The sequence below is a fragment of the Balearica regulorum genome, chromosome 20, assembly GCF_011004875.1.
Source record: "Balearica regulorum gibbericeps isolate bBalReg1 chromosome 20, bBalReg1.pri, whole genome shotgun sequence".
In the NCBI taxonomy this organism is placed as follows: Eukaryota; Metazoa; Chordata; class Aves; order Gruiformes; family Gruidae; genus Balearica; species Balearica regulorum.
This window is the reverse complement of record NC_046203.1, coordinates 5,124,592-5,144,536: the sequence shown is the minus strand read 5'-3', so window position 1 is coordinate 5,144,536 and position 19,945 is coordinate 5,124,592. Positions and strand designations below refer to the sequence as shown.

General features: G+C 52.5%; 1 protein-coding gene across 13 annotated transcripts in view; it reads right to left on the bottom strand.

Moving 5' to 3' along the window:
• Positions 1-19,195, bottom strand: part of MVB12B (multivesicular body subunit 12B) — a 72,732-nt gene extending 53,537 nt beyond the window's left edge. For 3 of the 13 annotated variants that reach the window (XM_075772724.1, XM_075772725.1, XM_075772736.1), the window contains exons 1-4: positions 18,616-18,808; positions 11,510-11,632; positions 5,442-5,549; positions 1,669-1,765 (exon numbers count right to left, since the gene is read on the bottom strand). In XM_075772724.1, the coding sequence (XP_075628839.1) occupies positions 1,669-1,765; positions 5,442-5,549; positions 11,510-11,632; positions 18,616-18,678 (391 nt within the window). In that variant the 5' untranslated portion in view covers positions 18,679-18,808. The other 10 variants (XM_075772729.1, XM_075772734.1, XM_075772727.1 and 7 more) reach the window with 10 other exon arrangements.
• Between the last annotated feature and the right edge of the window lie 750 nt (positions 19,196-19,945).

The window sequence follows — 19,945 nt, the reverse complement described above, 5'->3', positions numbered from 1 at the left end:
GAGATGTTAAATACCTGTATACCTGAAGCCTAGTCTTCTCCTGCTTTGGAGAACTAGGGCTTTTATTTCAAGTGCCTAAAACCGATTTTAGGAGCCCAGGGTTTAAAGCTTCCACATTTGAAAATTTTCTCAGAACCTAGTAAAGAGTACTATATTTAACATATTTCCTACAAGTCAGCTGTTGGAGAAGCGCACAGAAACATGTATAACCACAAATTTAAATCTGAACAAAATCAGTGCCTTACTGATTTTGAACAAAATTAGTTGACTTTCACAGTAAGTACAAAGCTGACTATTTGCTTTTGTCTCTGGTCTCTTTCACACTTGGCTAGAGTCTGCAGTCTGTAGCAAACTTGGTTTAGGAGCGGGATTCATTAATTACACATGCTTAACCAGAGTTAATTTTAAGTAAACATATTATAAACAGTCAATCGAAATGTGTTCATTCATGCTAATGGAAGCTGAGATATGCACCACTTCATTAATACAGACAGTGCCTCTGCTTTAAAGATTGTATGGGTTGCAATCCAATGCATTTTAAATTAATGACTAAGTTCCCTTCCACCAGGACTTTCACAAAAATTACAGCAGCACACAGTAAGTTTCCAGCACTCCCGGGGTGAGCAGGATAAGCCAACAGCTCTCCCCTGCACCATATGTGCCCAGGAATTCTCCAGGGAAAGGGGGTGACCCAGGGGAATAGGAAATGGGCTGCAGACCTTTCACTTCTAGGTCAGGGGCTCAAATCAGAACCAGGTCGGCAGTGACTGAAAAGCCATCCTCATCTGCTGCACCCATGAGTGAATTATTCCCTGCAAAGCGGGCTCAGGTAACTCCTTTCTACTCCTAACTAGGTTGGATTTCATTACTGATGAGCCCTGGTACCAGCCCTGCTCGAGCAGTAGCTGTACACTCCGTACCAGGGCATGGTGTCCTGCCACCCTTCCACACTCAGCTCCCGTGGGGCTTGTCCCCAGTCTCCTCTGCACCGTGAGCCCAAGGCGCTTGATACCTGCTGCAGAGCAGAGAGCTGCAACCAGATGTGGCTCCAGCTGCTGCCGCCATGAGTCTCGGGGGATCCAAATACACTGTTTGGGAACTGCTGGCTTAAATGTTGCAGCAAAGCCATTTTGGCCTTGCAGAAGGATGAGGATGGTTATTTTCCCTGGGCTTTCCACTTGTGCCTTCTCTCAGCAAGCACAAACATACCCCACCATCCTCTGCACTGCCTGCCAGGACACGGGCCTTCGTTTGTTCATGCACGGAGGTGTAAATCCGGCATGCTTGAACCCAGCACCACAAGCACGCACCCTTCCTTTCGGCATCCATTTGCGAACATCCCTCAGCACAGCAGCTCTGCTCCCGTCAGGCCTAGTCCACCCTTGCAAAACGAAAGAACAAACTATTCCTTCCCTCCTCAGATCTGTGCTTCTAGCAGGCAAGCTGGTGACAGTCAGGCGCAGTATTAAAAAGCCTGAAGAGCACTGGAAAACCAAAGCCTGTTTCCTTGCAGTGCAGAGCTGTCCCCAAACATGCACGCGTAGCCCCAGAGAGCAGCAGCGCTGAGAGCGTGCCCCTGCCTGGGACACAGCCCTCCACCGCCCAACCACACAGGCACCGGTGGAGGTCCTCCCAAGGCACAGGACTGAAGAACAGACACCAACTTACGTGTATCAATGGTCTCCTGGATGGGGATGAAGCCCACGGGTAAAGTGTCCTTGATATCAATGAGCTTCATATCAACCAAGACATTGCCTAAATGACTCTTTGGAGAGAGAAAAGAAAAAGTTGACTATGACAACGTCACCAAATTCAAACCCAGCTTTTCTCACCTACTGAACCCCAAGATGCTTTGTCATGGTATCTGACCGCCAACTTTAAAAACAGTAAGGAGGTACCAAGCCAGCCCTTGCACTGTTCCCTCTGCAGAAACTACATAGTGATTGACTGGGAAACACCAGACAACTTCTGGCATTTAGAGGTTCTTACACCTCATCCACTGCCATGCTTCTGGGTCCTCAGAAGCCCAACCGAATTCTTCCCTTTGGAAACATGGCAGTTCAAGTATCACCTCCACCAACTTATCCACTAAGCAGGTCACCTTAGTTCTCACACACTCTACATCTACAACAGCAACACGACATTTCCGTGACAGTAACAGCAGAAAGCATTACGGGAAGATGGTTCATGCAGACACAGCCAAAGTTATTACATGCATTAGCTAATTAGTACTGAATAGACATGGTTCTAGCTCCAAACACAGGCACGCTCCAGAAGAGCAGGCCATTTGGAACGAAGAACTTCATTTGGAGTCCATATGAATTCTGAACTGATGCCTCGTCCTATTAATCAAGGCTTGAAGAGCTCAAAACACAATTCAGAATGACAGCCTCCACAATTGTTTAGAGACCAGATTTTCTTTGCAGTTCTCGTTAAAGCCAACATTGCTGCCAATAATCTGGATTCACGTATGGAAGAAAAACACACTTTACTTACTGCACAGCCTTTATAAACAGAAATGCAATACAGAACAATTAAAATTTCATCCTAAGCCATCAAACCATGTCAGTGTGTTTTACTGTTACTGGTTGCTAAGTACCTCCTTTAGTTTTTATCTGGCAGAGTATTTCAGGCAAACCTCTACTCTCTGATTATTACGCTGAACTATTTTAAAACGCAGCCTCTGAAATAAGGGGAGATCAGGTCTGAGTTTATTTTTTTGGAGGTTCTGCATTTCGTGGTCAACTCCTCACCAGGAGGGCCACCACGCCTGCAGCCCTGTCCCACCACACACAAGCATGGCACACGTCCTTTGCTTGTACAAAGTGACTGAGGCCAGGCAGCCCCCACGTGCCTCTGTCCCCTCTTTGACCAGGGCATCTCAGAGCAAGCAATGCTGGATGCTGCAAAGCCTGAATGTATCAGTTAACGTGGTCCTGGCACAGCAAATGGTAGATGAAGCGGTCGCTGCCGATTCATCTTTCATGTTTTATTTATCCAAACTGTCTGGCTGCGTTACATCAGCGTGCAACTTTCAGCTGAACCAACGATCATTCCTCCATCAACAGCAGACAGGTAGGAGAGATGCCTCTGATAAGTTCATTAGCTGCTGAAACACAGGGAGTCAGCACTGATGCTCTGCTGTACGCACAGGAGAAAAGGGCAAAGCCTCCCCGTTTGAGAGATGCACCATTCAGGGCCTCCTCGCCATGGCACTCAAATAACAGCCATGTCCTCATAAACTGTCAAATATTGTAAGCTGTTGAGAATGATGATTCTGATAAAGAGACACTACAGACTGTCTCCGTTACAAAGCAGGTATCTGAGGCGCATTAACTCTGCTAACTACAACATGTTCTTCAGGACAGATAGTTCCCAGTGTTTTGTTAAAAACAGAAAACCCCCGAGTGGTAAAACTTCCAAACCCAAAGCTCCGCAACTCATCCACATCCAGGTGAGAGGAGCCTCTCCGTCCTGGATGAGAGCTCTAGATTGCTGCTACCCAGGAGGACTGAGGCCTTTTAACCCTCAGAGGTGCCCAGCTGGGCAGCACATCATACCCCTATGTGGCTAGGGCGGGCTGAGAGGGGAGGGAAAGCTCTTGCTAGGCCAACCGGGGACAAGGGTGCTGCTCCTTGCACAAGGGGAGAAGGCTGTTCCCCACCAGTCCAGTCCCCAACTCCTCCCAGCCCATCAGCCCGCTTCCAGCCTTCCTGCAGCCGGAGGACCAGGAGCGCCGGTCAGCTCTGCGTGCTTCCCAGGGGCTGGCAGACAGGCACTGGCATCTACTGCTCTGGTCTCTGCCCCACAAAAGGCCCCCTTGCACACACGAAGCCCATGGCCTCAAGCAGCACAGCACTTCTGTCTAGTGCGGGCAGAGGGGGGTCCTCAGAGGGAGCCTGCTCTGGTGGCCGGACGAGGCCAACCAGCCTTGGGAAACCCACCCTCCGAGAAGAGAGAGTGCTCCTACCACCCACTGGGTATGGCTGTAGTGAACCACAGCAGGACCGGCTCCAGGCCAGCACCAAACACAGGCAACACTGCAGGCAGGCTGCTGCCCAGGAGCTCTGCCAGAGGTACCCACGGGTCCAACATGCCACTGACACAGGGCTCGAGACAACCTGTGCGTGGGATGCAGCGACTCGCACCACACCTTGCACACCAGGCTGCTGCGCGGCTGGGACCAGCAGTCCTCCCCACGCTGCCTTTAACACACTCATCAATATGAGGAACGTATTCCCAAACTGTGCTGAGCAGAGGATTCGTGCCAAAAGCCCAACAGGCACTGACTGAGGGTATTTACACTGTCTCTGGTAGCCAGCAGTTGCTACTATCCCGTAATTATTTCTGACAACCCCGCATTTAAGGTAGCCACAGATAAACGTAATACTCGAATCATCACAGATCTTCCTGTTTAATACCCTCCATGCCTATTCTGGGGCTATTATTCCTGCTACTGCAGGTAGCCCAGGATGAAAAGCACAATTATTGTCCATCCACCCCAGGAAGTGATATTTCCCATAGCTCTGGAGCTTTATTTTAATCTAGAGGCAGGCAGGGAAGCGGATGGAATAAAGGTCAAATACTGGAAACTGGCAGCCTCCAGCTTTCCTGTCAGGACCCACAATCAACCTCAGAAGTCGCAGTTGCTTTTCTGTTCCCGTCATTGGTGAAAGCACAAGTACAAAAATGCTATCTCCGTACCCTGATGGTTGAATCCTCGTGAATATCCAAAACACGACAAAAAGCAGGATTACCCACTAGATGGAGTGCATTCATTGTAGAATTAAATAGTTCCTCTGGAAAAAGAGGAAGTTTTCACACTAGCCGCAACCAAAAAACACAGTAGAAGGCATCAGGCTCTCGCTGCACATGGTCTCCTCTCCTCCACCGAAGATGTGGGCAGACAACTGCCACTAACCAGAAATTAACTTATGCTTAAAGCCATACTGGTGCAAGATTACAAGAACATGGTAGCACATGCACAATGTGGGATAATTTTCAAGAATCAGCACCAAAAACAACAAAAAGAAAATCTAATCCTGCAAGAATGTATCTGTGATGCCCCTGGATTCAGAAACTAACGTTTCCTTCATCAAAACTACCTGCAGCATTTGCTTCTCAAGCTAGAGTTAGAAGTTCATCAGGATCATGAGCATGCAGCATCCGTTGCTACAGCAGGAAATGCTAGTGTGAGGGAGTTGCTGAAATGCAAGAATTCCCTTTTCTGCAGCTTTTATTGCAGATTTGGCCAGCAATTTCTTTTGATGAAGAACACAGACAAAATGCAAATATCTAGCTGTCGCAGTTTGCCTCCTGACTCACCCAAACTCAATGAAATGCCTCCTTAAATTAAAATTGGTTCCATAAAATGAATCATCTTATGGGTAAGAGCATACCAGGCACAGATACAAATCATGCAGACACTCAAACGGACTTACATTTTCTTTTGAAAATGATCTTGTGAAGCACAGGTATCGTGTGACCTTGGATTTAAATAAGCCATCTTTCCAGAGGTCAGCATCCAAGCCATCTGCTGTTTGTGCAACCTGGAAGGAAGAGACAGAGGGAGAGAAGAGACATGTGAGCCAAGATAAAGTTAATATATGTGCAGTACTTCTTCCTCAGACCTCTTCTAATTAACGGTAGCCCGAACTCTCACAGCATCTCATTAGTTTCTTCACGAGGTGCAGTGTAAAGAACTTCCAAGAGGAGGTATAAAAAGAAGTTCTAAAAATGCTGCCTCTTGGGAGTCCGTTGATTAAAGATGCTCTGACAAAGGCTATTCTAATGAGGAAACAGCAACTTTGGCTACAGTCTCCAAACAATAGTTTGGAAAAGTCAGCATATCGAGGCTCTCATTACCACCCTACATGCAAGGGCGCACTGGGGCAAGCTGTGAGGAGGGGTCCGTGTAGACAAAGCATAGAAACCATCCAATCTCAGTATTATTTTCACAGAAAAGTCATCAAGGAATTCTTGCTCCCAGGCCAAAAAAAAATCGCTTCCAGCAGCTGAGGAAAGCCCTGGTCACTCGCAGACTGTAGCAGCTGTGCCACATCTGAGGACGCACCCTGCAAACGTCCCTCTCCAATGCAACCCTGTGTCCAGTCGAAGCAATGGCACACACCGCACGGAGGGCAAAGGAAACGACCCCAAGCCCTCCAACGAAGAGAGGCACGTGCATGAAGAGGAAGGCAGAAGATCTCACCTTCAAGCTGATTCAAGGAACGGGCACGAGGCAGCACCAGCCCAGGGAAAGGGCTCTTCTGTATTGGCAGCTGGGCACTTGCCCTGCACGGTGCAAGCTGGCAAGAGCCCCTGTCCCAAAAGGTTTGTTGTCGAATAAGAGCGGAGACAAGGCGGCAAACAAGGGCAGCAGAAATAAGATCACCCCACCAGACTAACACCCAACTGATGGCTCCCAACAGGAGACTCTAGCATGGTCTGAAGTTATGCAGTGCAGCTGAACTTCTGCCTAATGCCTCTCAGATGGGGGCAAACAACTCCACTGCAGCTCTTCCAAGTCTAATCTTACTGAATTGAGCAAGACCTTGGCCCCAGAGCAGCCCAAAAGAGCTGACATTTGTTGATACTGTTTGCACCCATGTTTTGTCAAGAGAGACTCTGCACAGGGCATAGGAAGCAAGAGATGTGTGCTGACAAGACCCTCCAATTATCCGAAGTGTGGGAGAGAAAAGTGTATTTATTGTCTGATCAGCAACGGGAGCAAAGTGCGTTGGCTGCTCTTCACATTTTGGCAACTGCTGTTCACAAGCCCCTGCTCTGCTCAAGCCTTTGTATAACGCACACAGCTTTTGCAGTTAGGCTTCTGCAAAGAAACATGCATCACTTTTAAATAGTAAAACTTTAAAACAGGATTTTGGTGGAATTTTCTGTTTATTATTCCTCAAATTCAACTCTTTCCTAAAGTGCTAGTTTAGGAGCATAGGAAATTCACGTGCATCTCCCTCCCCATGGGTAAGTCAGTTCTGGTGAAAAGCTCTTGAGAAAACAGACTGCTTAGCAAAACTGCTGGCATATAGGGACACTTAGCTTGAACTCCAGCCCCTGTTAGACACAGTTTGAGGGACTACAACCAGATTTGTTAATTAATATAGTTTGAGTTCTATGTTTCAGTTTTTCTTGTGTTAGCCAGTTTTGTTTTCTTTGTTCCCACACATTAAAGATGCTCAAAACTCAACAGAGAGCAACAGACCCAGTCTGCAGCTGTAAAATTGGTGCTGTACAAATTGCTGTCAGATGAACTTTCTGTCTAACCTCTGTAAGCTTTAGGAACTTTACATTACTTAGAACAATACCAAATAATTTTTGAGGTGTAAGTACATCACTTCAGTTGATATCTCCTCTACAACTCACTGCCCAGGGCACAGCTGGATCACAGCTGGCTGAGATACCTGAAGGGCCCCCACGCTGGCAGGCTGGCACTGCCACCCCTCCGGAGGAAGGGAGGCCTGGCACTTTTACACCCTAACGGTGAAAAACCCCCAAAACCTCCAACCCAAATGACACCCCCTTTTAGGAACAACCCTGCCATTCTACCCCATCAAGTATCTAGTAGAAAGACCCAAGCTGGTTCTGTGAGAAGCCACATGACAAGGCACCCGACCCATGTCCGGGGAGGCACAGCAGTCCAGGCTGACCCCACACTCCTGCCCCTGCCCCACGGCTGGCCCAGGCAGCACGGGAGCCGGGCAGAGTGGGAGCCGCTGGCAGCCGATGGCCGGACGCAGGAGCCAGCAGTGCCAGGCCTGGCCCACAGCACTGCCCCCCAGGGACAGGGTCCCTGCTGAGCAGCCACTCAGCCCCTCCAATGCTCCCCCACCCAGCTGAGCTGACGGTTGCTGCCCAGCTGCCTGCCCCAGCAGCACCAGGCAGGCCGTACCACACCACCTGCAGAGCCTTGCAGGATGGGAGCAGCGGAGCAAGAAACAGCCGAGGGTAAGAGCTCGCCAGCCCCACACCCTGCAGGAATGCCAGCAAACCATTCCTGCTTCTGCCGAAATGCAACAGTCACAGGCGACATCCCCAGCAATTAACCCTGAGTGCTCTGCCTCTGCATCATCCTGCTGAAGACTTTTTCCAAGCCTGGAGAATGTAAGCATGCATTAACTTGTCAGAAAACTCATGGGGAAAGAAAACAGAGCAATATAAACAGGAAACTTCTTACATCATCTGCTGGGCTCCTGCAGGCAAGGAGGATCCCCACCACCTCCCGAAGCAGAGCTGTGCCTGAGCAGCGCTGCTTCACAATGGCAGCATGCCCTCGGGGGGGGGGCAACGTGGGAAGGGAGCCGACCTGGAGAGACCAAGGCAGACCCGTCCAGCAGGATGGGCACTGTGCAAGGCACCTTGGCTAAGAGGCGAGGAACGCATGGGACAGAGGACACGGCACCCCAAGCACAAGGAGTGGTCCTTCTCCTCATGGAGCTGGGGGAAGATGCTCCCCAAGCACGTGCTACGAACAGATGGCCTTGGAGTGACACCCAGTAAGGGCAGTGTTCCCCAGCTCACCCGTCCAAGTGTGGAGCGATCTACCTGCTGCCCAGCAGTCAGTATGGGGTTACTGCTACCACAGGACAGGAGTTTGGCAAACAGGCCCACTAAACTGCCTGCCCCGCCAGAGGTGCGCAGGGCTGCCCCTGCTCCAGCACAGCCCTGGGTGAGCAGCACGCTTAGGCTTTCGCTCCAGAGCAAACCCCACCATGGAGCTGGCGTTCAGCCTGCAGCAAGGAACGCGGCTGCAAGGGAACCACACCTCTCTCCTACCCCAGGCTCCCTGCCTCCCACCTCTCCTCCTTTTCCTCCCCACCCATACACTCAGTCTTGCCAGTTTGGGCAGATATTCAGGAATCTAAGTTCATACACACTCTGTACATTTTGGCAAAATCAAGTCTGTGGTGCTTCAGCTGTTAAAAGACCTAGCTAGTCATTACAAGCATCAGTAGCTGTTTTCTAAGCAGACACAAAGCCAATGGAGATTTCCAAGTAATTAAAAAAACTACCAAGGGAAAAAGATCTCTGACCCATTCGTCAAGATTCCCCTGGGTCTGGTACCCTGGGCTCTGCCGCACCACCACCTCCAGCCGGGCAGTACACCAAACCCTGGGGCTCCACACAAACCTGGGAAACAGACCGGGACATGCCCTGGGCATTTAACTTGCACCTGAAAGCACCCATGTCTTTGCTTGTTTGTTTTAAAGAGGAGCAGAGGGAAAAGGAAGGAAAAGAATATGGCAATGGTTGTATATTGGAGAAAGGACATGAATAAAAGGGAGACTGGGTAAAGCCTATAAATAATACAGCTGTCTTAAAGATAGAACTGGGTACTTCATCACAAAACTCAAAACCATCAGTGAAACTACACTATGTCAAATTCATCACTAATAGGAGGAAATACTTTCCCACGCAACTCTGAATGCACCTGTGGAACTGAATGTTGCAGGATGCTGTAGCAAAAAGCAAAGCGATCAGATCCCTAAGGAGACTACGACAACATCCCAAGATGTTAACTGCTGTTAACACTTCCAAAGAGATGAGAGTGGGTTCTCCTTTTCAGGGTGCAGTTTGAACCTCTAACTATTAGGGCTTTAGGGAGCACACTCCTAGGATGGAGCTACCACAGCTGCCTTCATCAAGGCTGTACACCCCTGAAGCAACAACTGTCGGTGCCTCATTAGGGAAATTATGTATCTGGAGAAACACAGAGCCCTAGACCTCTTGAGTCTGCACGTCGCCTGCGTCTCAGAACACGACTTCCTCTGCTGTGCTGAGAAGCACACTTTGCACGCTCCATGCCTTCAGATAGGACAGACTGGGTTCCAGAGAGGTCAAGGGGAAGCAGCAGCCCTGCATACTACACACCGCTCCAGAGCCCTAGCTCCTGTGGAGAAGCCACCTTCCCAGACATCCAGGCAACAAAAGCACAGCCCCGCATGCCACCGTCCCATGGTTTGGGCACCAGGACATCCTGTTCACATCAGGGCAGCACCCACAGCGGGTGCCGTATGGTGGAAAGGACACTGCTGTGGCTCACAGCACCCAGGCAGAGAGCTGGACTGCTGATTTGCCATACAGGAGGCTGAAGGAGTAAGCCTGTGGAAGCCATGCTTTGGGTAAAACAACTGCAGGCAGCCTGCAGCAGGGACTGCTGGCCCAGGGTCGGAGAACAGCTCCTTGTAAACAGAGAAGGCAGAGGAAAGGCAGCCTCTTCTGTGCCCCCTAGGAGAGAGCGACCCACATTCACAAGCATTATTACAACACCACCGTAATTGGATTAAGCCACAGGAAGACTCTTTTATCTTGTTTAGTTTAAACTGTGTTAGCACTGAAGCTCCCTATTAAACCTCAGACAGGCTATCTGGGGTGAGCGCTCTCTCTGCCCAGTCATTTAGGCAGAATGCAATTCTGTTATCACAACTCTCACATTGTCCCGTGCTCCTTTATCAGGGCAAGCAGCTAATTACACAGCCTGGCTCACACAGGTAATCAGCACTCAGAAAAATGCAGTAAATGCAAAAACCTTCCAGGTCTTTAAGGAGCCTTTTCACGATTCCCTCCCTCGTGCCTACATCAGACTGATCCATTTTCTTCCCTCTCACACTGAACAGGATATGCAATGATCCAGAGCTGAAAAAGGTGTAAGCAAAGCCTCAAGTCAAATGGTTTTGACTCCCAACCACGCAAGCTGTGCGACTCTGGAAACCCAAGGTGTGATGTAGCACAGTTGGAGCAAGATACATAGAAAGTGAGCAGATGTACTACAGGCAAAATCTTTCCATATAAAGCTCTGCAAGGTCAGTATTTTATAATATTTCACTGTTTGGGACACTGAACTATGGGGAGAAAAATCATGCTGTTGATTACACAGCAACTAATTCAAGGAACAAACAGCTGTTAAAGTGACCTACCTTTACCCATTCCCATATTCATCTCTGTTGTATCCAGCTGCCTTTTCCTACTGCCTAGCCTCCTGCCAAAGCTTAGTTTACAGGTTTGCATTCTGTCCCTCAAAATCATCCTTGCAATTTCAGCTGGATGCAAAACTCTTTGCTTCCCATTCTGGAGCTTCTCATAATCATTGTGAAGTGCTGATATGAGGGATTAAACAGCTGATGCGGGATCCATTTATTCAGAGATATAATTTGTGCAATACTTAGGACTCCTTCAGGATGAATGTTACTAGGATTATTAAATTTGCATGCCACAGTGGCCAGCTGTTTCTGAAAATCCCTCCTCCAGGTAATTATGCTCCTCTGGAGTGGCACAGATGAAGCAGCACAATTGCGCCCACAAACCTCCACTAAGGGCAAGCACTAAGTGCTGTGGGCTGAGAGGTGGGCAGCTGGATATCAAATTACTTCTTAAAAGCACACCTCTGAAGGCAAGCCCTCTCTGGAAGAGACGCTGCTCCCAGCAAAGTAACTAGTTCCCAGCACTAGTGCAGAGCCAAAGCATTAGCAACAGCAGCTGAAATAGCTCTACTTACTACATCATAACCTGTCGGTGCTCGGTTCCGGGATGCAACCACACCAACACCCGTGATGGGATCCATCGGCAAGTCGGGCAAGGCATCTGAGAGGTCTCGCACTTCAGGCATTATGGACTGATCCTGAAAGAAAGGAGCAGAATTAAAGGGCTGCTCAGCAGCATGCCCCAGTAGAAGACAGAGAGCACCAAGAGCCTGCATGCATGCCACAGTGCCTGTGCTGACACACCACAGACTGCCAAGTTAAACACAGGATTAGGCCAGACACACCTTCTGCACTTTCATTTGCTTTTGATAAGAGGGTACATTTGTGCAATGCCCAATAGGTTTGGAATTTGGGCCAGCAGCCTCCTCTGAGGTTAATTTTGTTGTTTCCAGGATACTTAGCATGGGCTGGTCTCCATTTAGTGATGATGGGAAAACTCAAGTTCATTGCCTTCCCTCCCAGAGAGCAAATTTCATCCCTGAGTCAGGCTGGCTGAAGCAGCTCTGACATTTTTTAGCAGCAAGAAATCTGTTCCTAATGGCTTCACTAGGAGGTTCCCCAGCCACTATGGGTATTAAACACGCTGGGGGTTCCCCTGCAAGGCTTCAGTCCCATCGCACCCTCCTGAACCAGACTATTTTTGTGTAACAGCACAGATGTATCTGGCACTGTATGCAAATTCGCGCTTGCTGCAGAGCCTCAACACGAGGGGAGCACAGATGAAGCAGCACAGGACGGTCTGATGCAAAGCAGATAGAGGCCTTGAAGAGGCCTGAGCATCTTCCAGGAGAAGGGAGACATCACAGAGTACTTCAGGGGAGGGAGATACACAGAGGAGAATAGAAGCAGGTAAGACCAACCAATTTCAGAGAGATGCTGTTGCAAGAAGCAGGAGGAGAAGACAAGAGGGCTGCCGAAACAACTTGCTGAGGAGGACGGGGAAAGGTGCCACTGCCTCAGCATGTGGTCTCCTGCAGAGGCAGCTGGTTAGGGCAAGTCTTCTCCAGCTTTCAGGCAGGAATGCCCCAGGAAACCGTCCCCCACACACCCCGAAATAAAAGGGCAGTGCTTGATGTAAACAAGCATTACTGCTGCGCAGCCAGACAAGCTGTGAACCAGAGCTACCTAATTCAATCCCCTCCTCAGAGCAATTAAACCCCAGCATTTCTAGGCCATGTAGATGACTGGTTACTTACTGCTTCTAGAAAAGGCAGAGGTGAGTGCTGGTGCCAGTGGGACCTGGATTTACACTTCACAATGCCCAGTCTGAACAAACATCGTGCTGCAGGCAATAAAAGAGAGCAAATCTGGGCCCTATGTAAATAATAATAATGTCACACGAACAGCCAGACTACCTGAGGAGTCCAGAACAACAGAAGCTGGTGATCAGCAATGGTGAAAACACTATTGCTGACAAACCAAACCCAGGAGAGCGCTCTGCTTTGGTACCTAGACAAACACCCAGCACGCACAGAGCAACGCGGACCCACTTTGCTGCCTACACAGCTTACGCCTCCAAAGCACAAGCAGAAGCTCACACCCCTGAGCCGTAGGGGCTCGCCCTCCCCTCCCGATGGGCTCCCTGTCCTCAGGGCAGGCAAGAGCGGAGGACCTGCCACAAGAACACTGGTGGCACCAGGCACAGCCCAGACAAACCCTGCACCATTGCCCACGCTGCTCACCGGCTCACCCAGCCGCCTCGCAAATAATCCAGAATCCACTGCCTAAAACACACAGTATCGAGCAAACATAATGTGAATTTAACAAAGAACTTACAATCTGTTCGTCATACAGACTCACATTTTCTGAAACTTTTCCAAGTCACTCTCAATAATGTGATGACTTGTTATTACACAGCGGGAGGAGCTGGGAGATAACGAATGCTCATACAAGCTTCTCTTAGGCCATTTGGAACTGAAATCCAGGTAAGTGAAGATATTCCCCAGCACACTAAGAACACCGCACGGGAGGTTCCAGCACAGCAGCAGCTGCACCCAGGGAAACAAATCTGCTCCCCGGTGTCTCTGGCCTCCACCAAACCCACCCTGATGAAGGGCTGGCTCACTCCGCAGAGGTGGGAGGAACAGGGGCGGCTGGGATGGCACCGACACCTCACCTTGCGGGGGGGGGGGGAAGCAGAGAGGCTGTGGCCCCTCTAAGAACCTGGGAGAACCCAGGCAGGCAGGGAGCCCCTGGCACTCCCTCCTCTTCTGCAGCAGTGATGGCAGGGATGGGGGTAATGCTGCCCAGGGCCCGGCTCAGCACACTAGGGCCTGCTGCAGGGAGGCCCAGCTGCACCAGCAGGAACCCGAGCAGCAGCAGGGTCAGCCTGGGGCCCTGGGGTCCCGGGACCACCACAGGAAGGGGGTGGGTGCCTCTACCCGCGGCACAGTGCTGCTGGGCAGAGCCCCTCGGCCTAACGGCACCCCATGCTCAGCAGGAAGAAGAAGGGCACCTTTGTTGGAGCCGTTTGCGGCCCCGCTCGGTGTGGCAGGGGGAGGGGAAACCGCATCAATCCTCACTTTGTGCTGGCTCACACAAAGCCGCTCTATGGCGGCAGCAGCAGCTAAGCACGGAGAACAGGGTTTCCGCCTCGAGAGGGCGGGAGGCGGAAGCTGTGGGGTGAGCTGCGATGCAGCACTGGTGCAGGGCCCGGAGCAGCACCCAGTGACAGTGAGGGCCCTGCACCAAGCTCCCTCTGCCCACCATCACTGTGCAGCATCCGGCGAGCCCGGTGCCTTCCTCTGCCTGGGGCTCAGGCCACGGCCCATGGCCGCAGCTGGCGGGGACAGGCAGGCTGAGCATCTGCCCAGAAAATGAACGTTTGCATCTCTGGGCAGCGTGGCGTGCCCTGCTCTGCAACAGGACGGCTGGGGCAGCAGTGCTTGAAGGCAGCTGGGCCCATGCCCGGCCACCACAACATGGCAAGGGCTACGGGCAAGGGGTGCCAGTCAGGCTCTGCCACACCAGGCCAGCCGCAGCTTCCCACTGCGCGGGTGGCATCAAGGATGCATCTGGAACAGATATGGAGCAGCAGCAATTGGTTTGCACACTCAGATAAATGTTTTTGTGAACTCTGCGCAGGTCAGAGGGGAGTCTCTGGCTGGGCAATCACACAGATGATTAGTTACATTGCACTTCTCCCCCAGGGCATCTGCAAAGTTTGGTTTCTTTTCTATCACACCTTTGAACTTAAAAATAAAAAACAAACGGTGAAAGAACAGATTAGATTAAGGAGCATGATTCTATAAATACTCTTATTAGACAGCTTGTTATTTTAAATTTCTCTTTAAACAACTCAAGTTTGACCTATAAGCCCGCCTAACATCACGGTGACCAAGAACTCAAACCAGCTGACCAGGAGATGGCCCTTCACCATCCTGCGCTAAGCTGCATTTGCTCAGCTCTGCCAATGGGCCTCCGCTGCTCTGCCTGCTGCAGGGTTATTCTGGGAACAGCCCAAAACAATTAGAAGAACATTTTTCCCATTAGTTGGGAGCATGCTTCCTGGAGGTCATTCTCAACTGCAGGGCCACATCCAGCCCCCAACACGCCCAGGCAGCAAAGGGAAGCTGAATGCAAGCCCTGGGGCAGGAAGAAGCTTCAAAACACCACAGGGGCCGCTCAGACAAAGCCAGCGGGGAAAGGATGTGCCTCCACCAGAGAAAATCACTGTGCATCCTGCCAGCACCAGGCGCAAGCAGCATGCAGCAGAGAGGGGCAGGATGGCTGTAGGACAAGATGTGGGGAACAGGCTCTTGGCACACAGCTGCCACACTGCCAGCTTCATCCCAAATGCTTTCTGCCCCCTCAAACTGGCCATGCTGCAGGGCAGGAGGTGCAGGGGCCCCAGGGATGTTGATGCCCAGCTGCAGGAGAGGCCTTCAGGGACTCTGCCAGCCTCTGCCACAGCTGCCTCCCCTCTGCCCTCGGCCAAGGCCCTGCTTTATCTTCTTTGCCTCCTCCTGCCCAGGGTTTGGGGCACCACTTGCTCCATGTGGCACCAACCCAGACCCGGCATGGCCGGACCCAGACTGGCCGCAGCGGGCACCTCTGCAGACACGTGGCACATACCCCATCCTGCTCCCTCAGCAGTACAGCCAGGCCCCCTGCTTCAGCCCAGCAGAGACTGCTCTACAGGCCGCAGCACGTGGAGGGGGTAGCAGAGATCAGCGCCGGGGTGCTCTGCAGCAGGCAGCTCCAGGCTGTGCCACCAACCAGGCTTCCAGAAGCCTTTGCACCGGAAGTTTGAGGCCAGGGGCTGATGGCCTTTCACGCAAACCAGAGCAAGCTCTGTCCTGTCCTGCCACCCCAAGTCCAGAGGCTGCCAGCCTGCAGGGCAAGCCACCAGGTACAGGCAGGGGAGAAGAGCAGAGAAAGTGCAGGCAGCGACATTTAGTTAGACAGCTACACACGTACAGTCCAGCCAGGGTCTTGGTTTGATCCGTCACCACACAACGCTCACCAGTGCTCTGTCTGGGTCCTCCTACTGCAAAGTACCTACTTCCAACACGCACATCGAGTCTCCGCCCTGGAAGATGCATAACATGGGCTTGTGCTGCCCTGGCAATGCGGAGCCCTCTACTCTCCAGGTAGTCGCCCCAGTACCCCAAGCCTCTCACCCTGCAGAGAGGGCAAAGCTGAGGGCAGCTCATCACCCCAGAAGAGGCTGTCTTGCAGCCCATGCCCACAGTCACACACACCTCACCTTCTCCCAGCATCCCCGAGATTGTCTGTTCACATGCTTTTCACTCGCTTTCACCCATTTTCTTGCTAGCTCATCTTGGCTTTTATTAGTTTATCCTAGGCATACTTTTCTGCTGGCTTCACTGGCTATTTCAAGTGTTCCACAGAGGTGACTGACCCCACACACTGCCAGGCTTTGGCTCGGACATATATATAGCAATGGAATACATGAATGTATAACTGTGAGTTTACAGAGCATTTTCCTTCTCGGTGTTCCTTTTCAACTAGTTAGGCAAGTTCAAGAGCTGGTGGGTGCATGATCAGATCAGGCCTGATGATGTATTTGCCACAGAAGCATCATGCTGCCAGCAAAGCAGGTCAAGTTCTGAAGTGAAATAGCAAGGGACTTGGAGAGAGAATGGTCTTATTGTTTCTTCCTTCAACTACAAGCCCTGCACTTTGACACTGACTTGCTCTTCCCACAGGCAGAAGAGTATGAGCTAAGGCAAAACTGGAAAAAAGTTATCAACTACCCCAGTGAGTTCCTGCACCCTGCGGGAAAATTATCCCATCAAACCAAAGCAGACACGCTGCTAAAACCGTCGTTCACATGCTTGGGATAGAACTCCATCATTTTGAAAGGCAGTAGGTACTGCTAGCACAATGCGGGTCACTTAGAAGTTACACTGACGTACTCCTCCACATGCCCGGTCCTCCCACCCCGTCCGGGAACAGGACATAGTCCCAGCCAATTTTCTATTTCTGTTCATGGAATAGGACATAGTTTCAATCAGAAAAACTGGAGACCGCAGCAGGACACAGGGTCAGGGCCCCAGCAGCCTCCATGACAAGCAGGCAGAATTTCAGTTTCACTTGTTGCCCCAACAAAAGTATGTCTGGAATCACCCCTGCACCCAGGCTCCCATCTTTGAGACAGCTGACCGTATCAGTTGCAAAATCTCTACAGTTTGTGACTGAACTGGATGGAAACAGGAACTTAAGTCACAGAATGAACAAAATTGAGATCTTGTATTGCTTCACAGCAGTTCTAACTATGGACGCGCGTTTGTGAGGAGTGTCCTATTTCAAACCAAAATAAGTTTCTATACACAAATGGCCTTGCACCAGAGCAGCAAAATTTAAACGACATTCAGTTCAGTTATTTCTATCTTGGCACATGTACGACCATCTCCCTGGTGGCTGCAGGAACCCTGGAGCCTAGGATTCACTTTATCAGAGCAGCACACACTACAAGACTGAAACATTGCATCTTTTATTTCACACCTCCAGAAGCTCAAACTAAGCCTTCATCCCAGTATGCTGAGAAAGCCTAGAAACCCTCTAGTTTTTTCTCAGCTAAAAATTACAGGGATGACACTGCCAACCTGCCACACAACACGCAGGCTCCACTAAGGAACACGTTAGCATGTTCTCACTCAGTTAAAACAAAACGCAAGACAGAGAAACCTTAGTTTTAGCCCAACCAGCTGAACACCTGCTGAAGCTCAGCCTGTCTTGTGTCAGCCAAAGGACCCTGCCTGTGTTACCACAGCCAAGCCGTGAATGCCCCAGCTCAGAGAAAGCCTGGAAAATCCTGAAACGTGGTGGATCTTTGAGAACCTCTCCAGAAACCACAGTGAAAACTCACAAGCCTCGGTAATGCAGGAGGTGAGTACGTAAAATGCAGACTGCTCTGGCCAGTACTGTAGAGAGAGCGAGCCCATATTATCACCTTCAGATACGAAGAAACCTCAGACAGGTGAGAAAAACGGGCAGTCAACTAAACCCACACTGTAAACACTAGCAGCAAAAGATCAAAAAACCACAGGTTTTTCTGTCATTTTCTCTAACCAGTCACTAATAAAATTTGTAGTAAAGCAGGTCAAGGTCACCAGGGCTTCGCTCCACTGCTAATCACCGAAGCTGCTCCAGCACCTGGCCGCCAGCAGAGCCTTGGATCTCCCTCAGGGCACAGCAGGGAGCTCAGGACCAGACCAGCGCTCGGCTGGGCTGGCAGCGCTGCGAAGGCGCAGTCTCCCCGCGACGCACGGCACCGGCAGGCCCGAGCCCGGCGTGCCCCCGCCGGCCCCTCCACCGCAGGCAGCCGGGCACTCCAGGGGGCCCAGGCGGGCTCTGCCCCAGCCCGCTGACCGGGACCTCGGGGCCGTCCCAAGCGGGGGCGGGGGTGGGGTGGGGGTGGGGTGGGGGTGTTCGGGGCCGCCCGCCCCGGCCGTGTGAGCTCCCCCCGGCGCCGGACCCCGCGGGGCCGAGAGAGACAGCCGGGCAGGGCCCCGGTCTCGGACGCGCCGCCCCCGCCGGGCCGCCCTGCAGGAGCCCCGAGCACCCGCCGGGCCCGGCCCCTCTCCCGGGAGCGCGGCGGCCGCGCCGGGCCGGGTCGCGCCGAGGGACCGCGGCGGGTCTGGGGACACTTAACTGTTGCCCGTGCGGCGGGCGGCGGGTCGCGGCTCCCCCGTCGCAGGCAGAAGCAGCTCCTCATCGCCCGGCAGGGCCGGCGCGGCGCGGCCCGGCCCGGCGGGAGGAGCGGCGGCGGCGGGGGAGCGGCCTGCGGGCCCGGGCGGAGCGGAGCGGGGAGCGGCAGGCAGGCCGCGGCCCTGCCCCGCGCGGAGCCTTACCCGGCGGAGCGCGCTGTGCCGGGCCCCGGGGAGCGGGGGGCTGGAGCCGCAGCAGCGCAGCACAGCGCAGCTCGGGCTCCCCCCGCCGCCGCGCAGGCCCCCGCCCCCGCCGCTCCGCGCCCACACGCGCCCGGACCGCGGTGCGCAGGGCCCAGAGCCCGCCCCGCACCGGCCTCCGCACCGCCCCGCACCGGCAGCACCGCGACCCCGGCCGCTCCGACACCCCTCCCCGGCCCCCTCCGTCCGTCCGTCCGTCCCTCCCCCGGGGCACTCACCTCAGCGGCCGCGCAACGCTCCCTCCCGCCGCCCGGGCACGGCCCGAAGCGAAACCGGCCCCGCAGGCCGGCACGGCACACGGCTGCCCTGCCCCTGCCCCACCCACGGCGGACGCGCCCCGGGGCCCCGCCACCCCCAGGGCCCCGCCACCCCCGGGGCTCTGCCCCCCAGCGTCCCGACACGAGGCCCAGAGGCCAGCTGCTGCCAGCCCCGCGCCACCAAAAATTCAAACTGTTCCAGAGAAAACGGTTCCGCTGACTGACCGCCACTTGGGTGGAAACGCCTCGACAGCTTCTCCTGGCTGGTGGCCTGCCCCAGCCTGCCCCATGGTCCTTGAGTGTCTGGAAGATGGGCAATGCCAGGTGGGAAAAGGGCTGAATAATTGTAATTCAATCAATATAACCTCAGTCTTCCTCTGAAAGCTACAGCTAGCAGATAGGCAGCAGGTGCTGTGGGCTGATGAACGGCAAAGTGTGCCAAAGCAAGCTAGTTTTCTGCTCCTTGAGAAGACAGTCCTCTGGGGTTAGGGGATAGGCAGCTCTGGGAGCTGCCTTGACTTCAGTAAGATGCTCTCTCTCACCATGGCCTGAAAAACTAAGCAAATACAGCCCGGAGAGGTCAGCATTCACCAGGCTGGTTGGGTAACCAGAAACATTAGAGGTCCACTCATAGCACAGAAGATATCCTGACCTGAGGTTCTGCAGGGGTCTGGTTCTGCTCAATATTATCACGTGCCAGTGATGAAATTGAGAACACACTTATTAAATTAGCAGATGATGCAAATCATAGCATAACCTGGAACAGTAGTGGGGCCTGTAGCCATAATCACATGAATTAATCCTGCAGCTGTCCTGC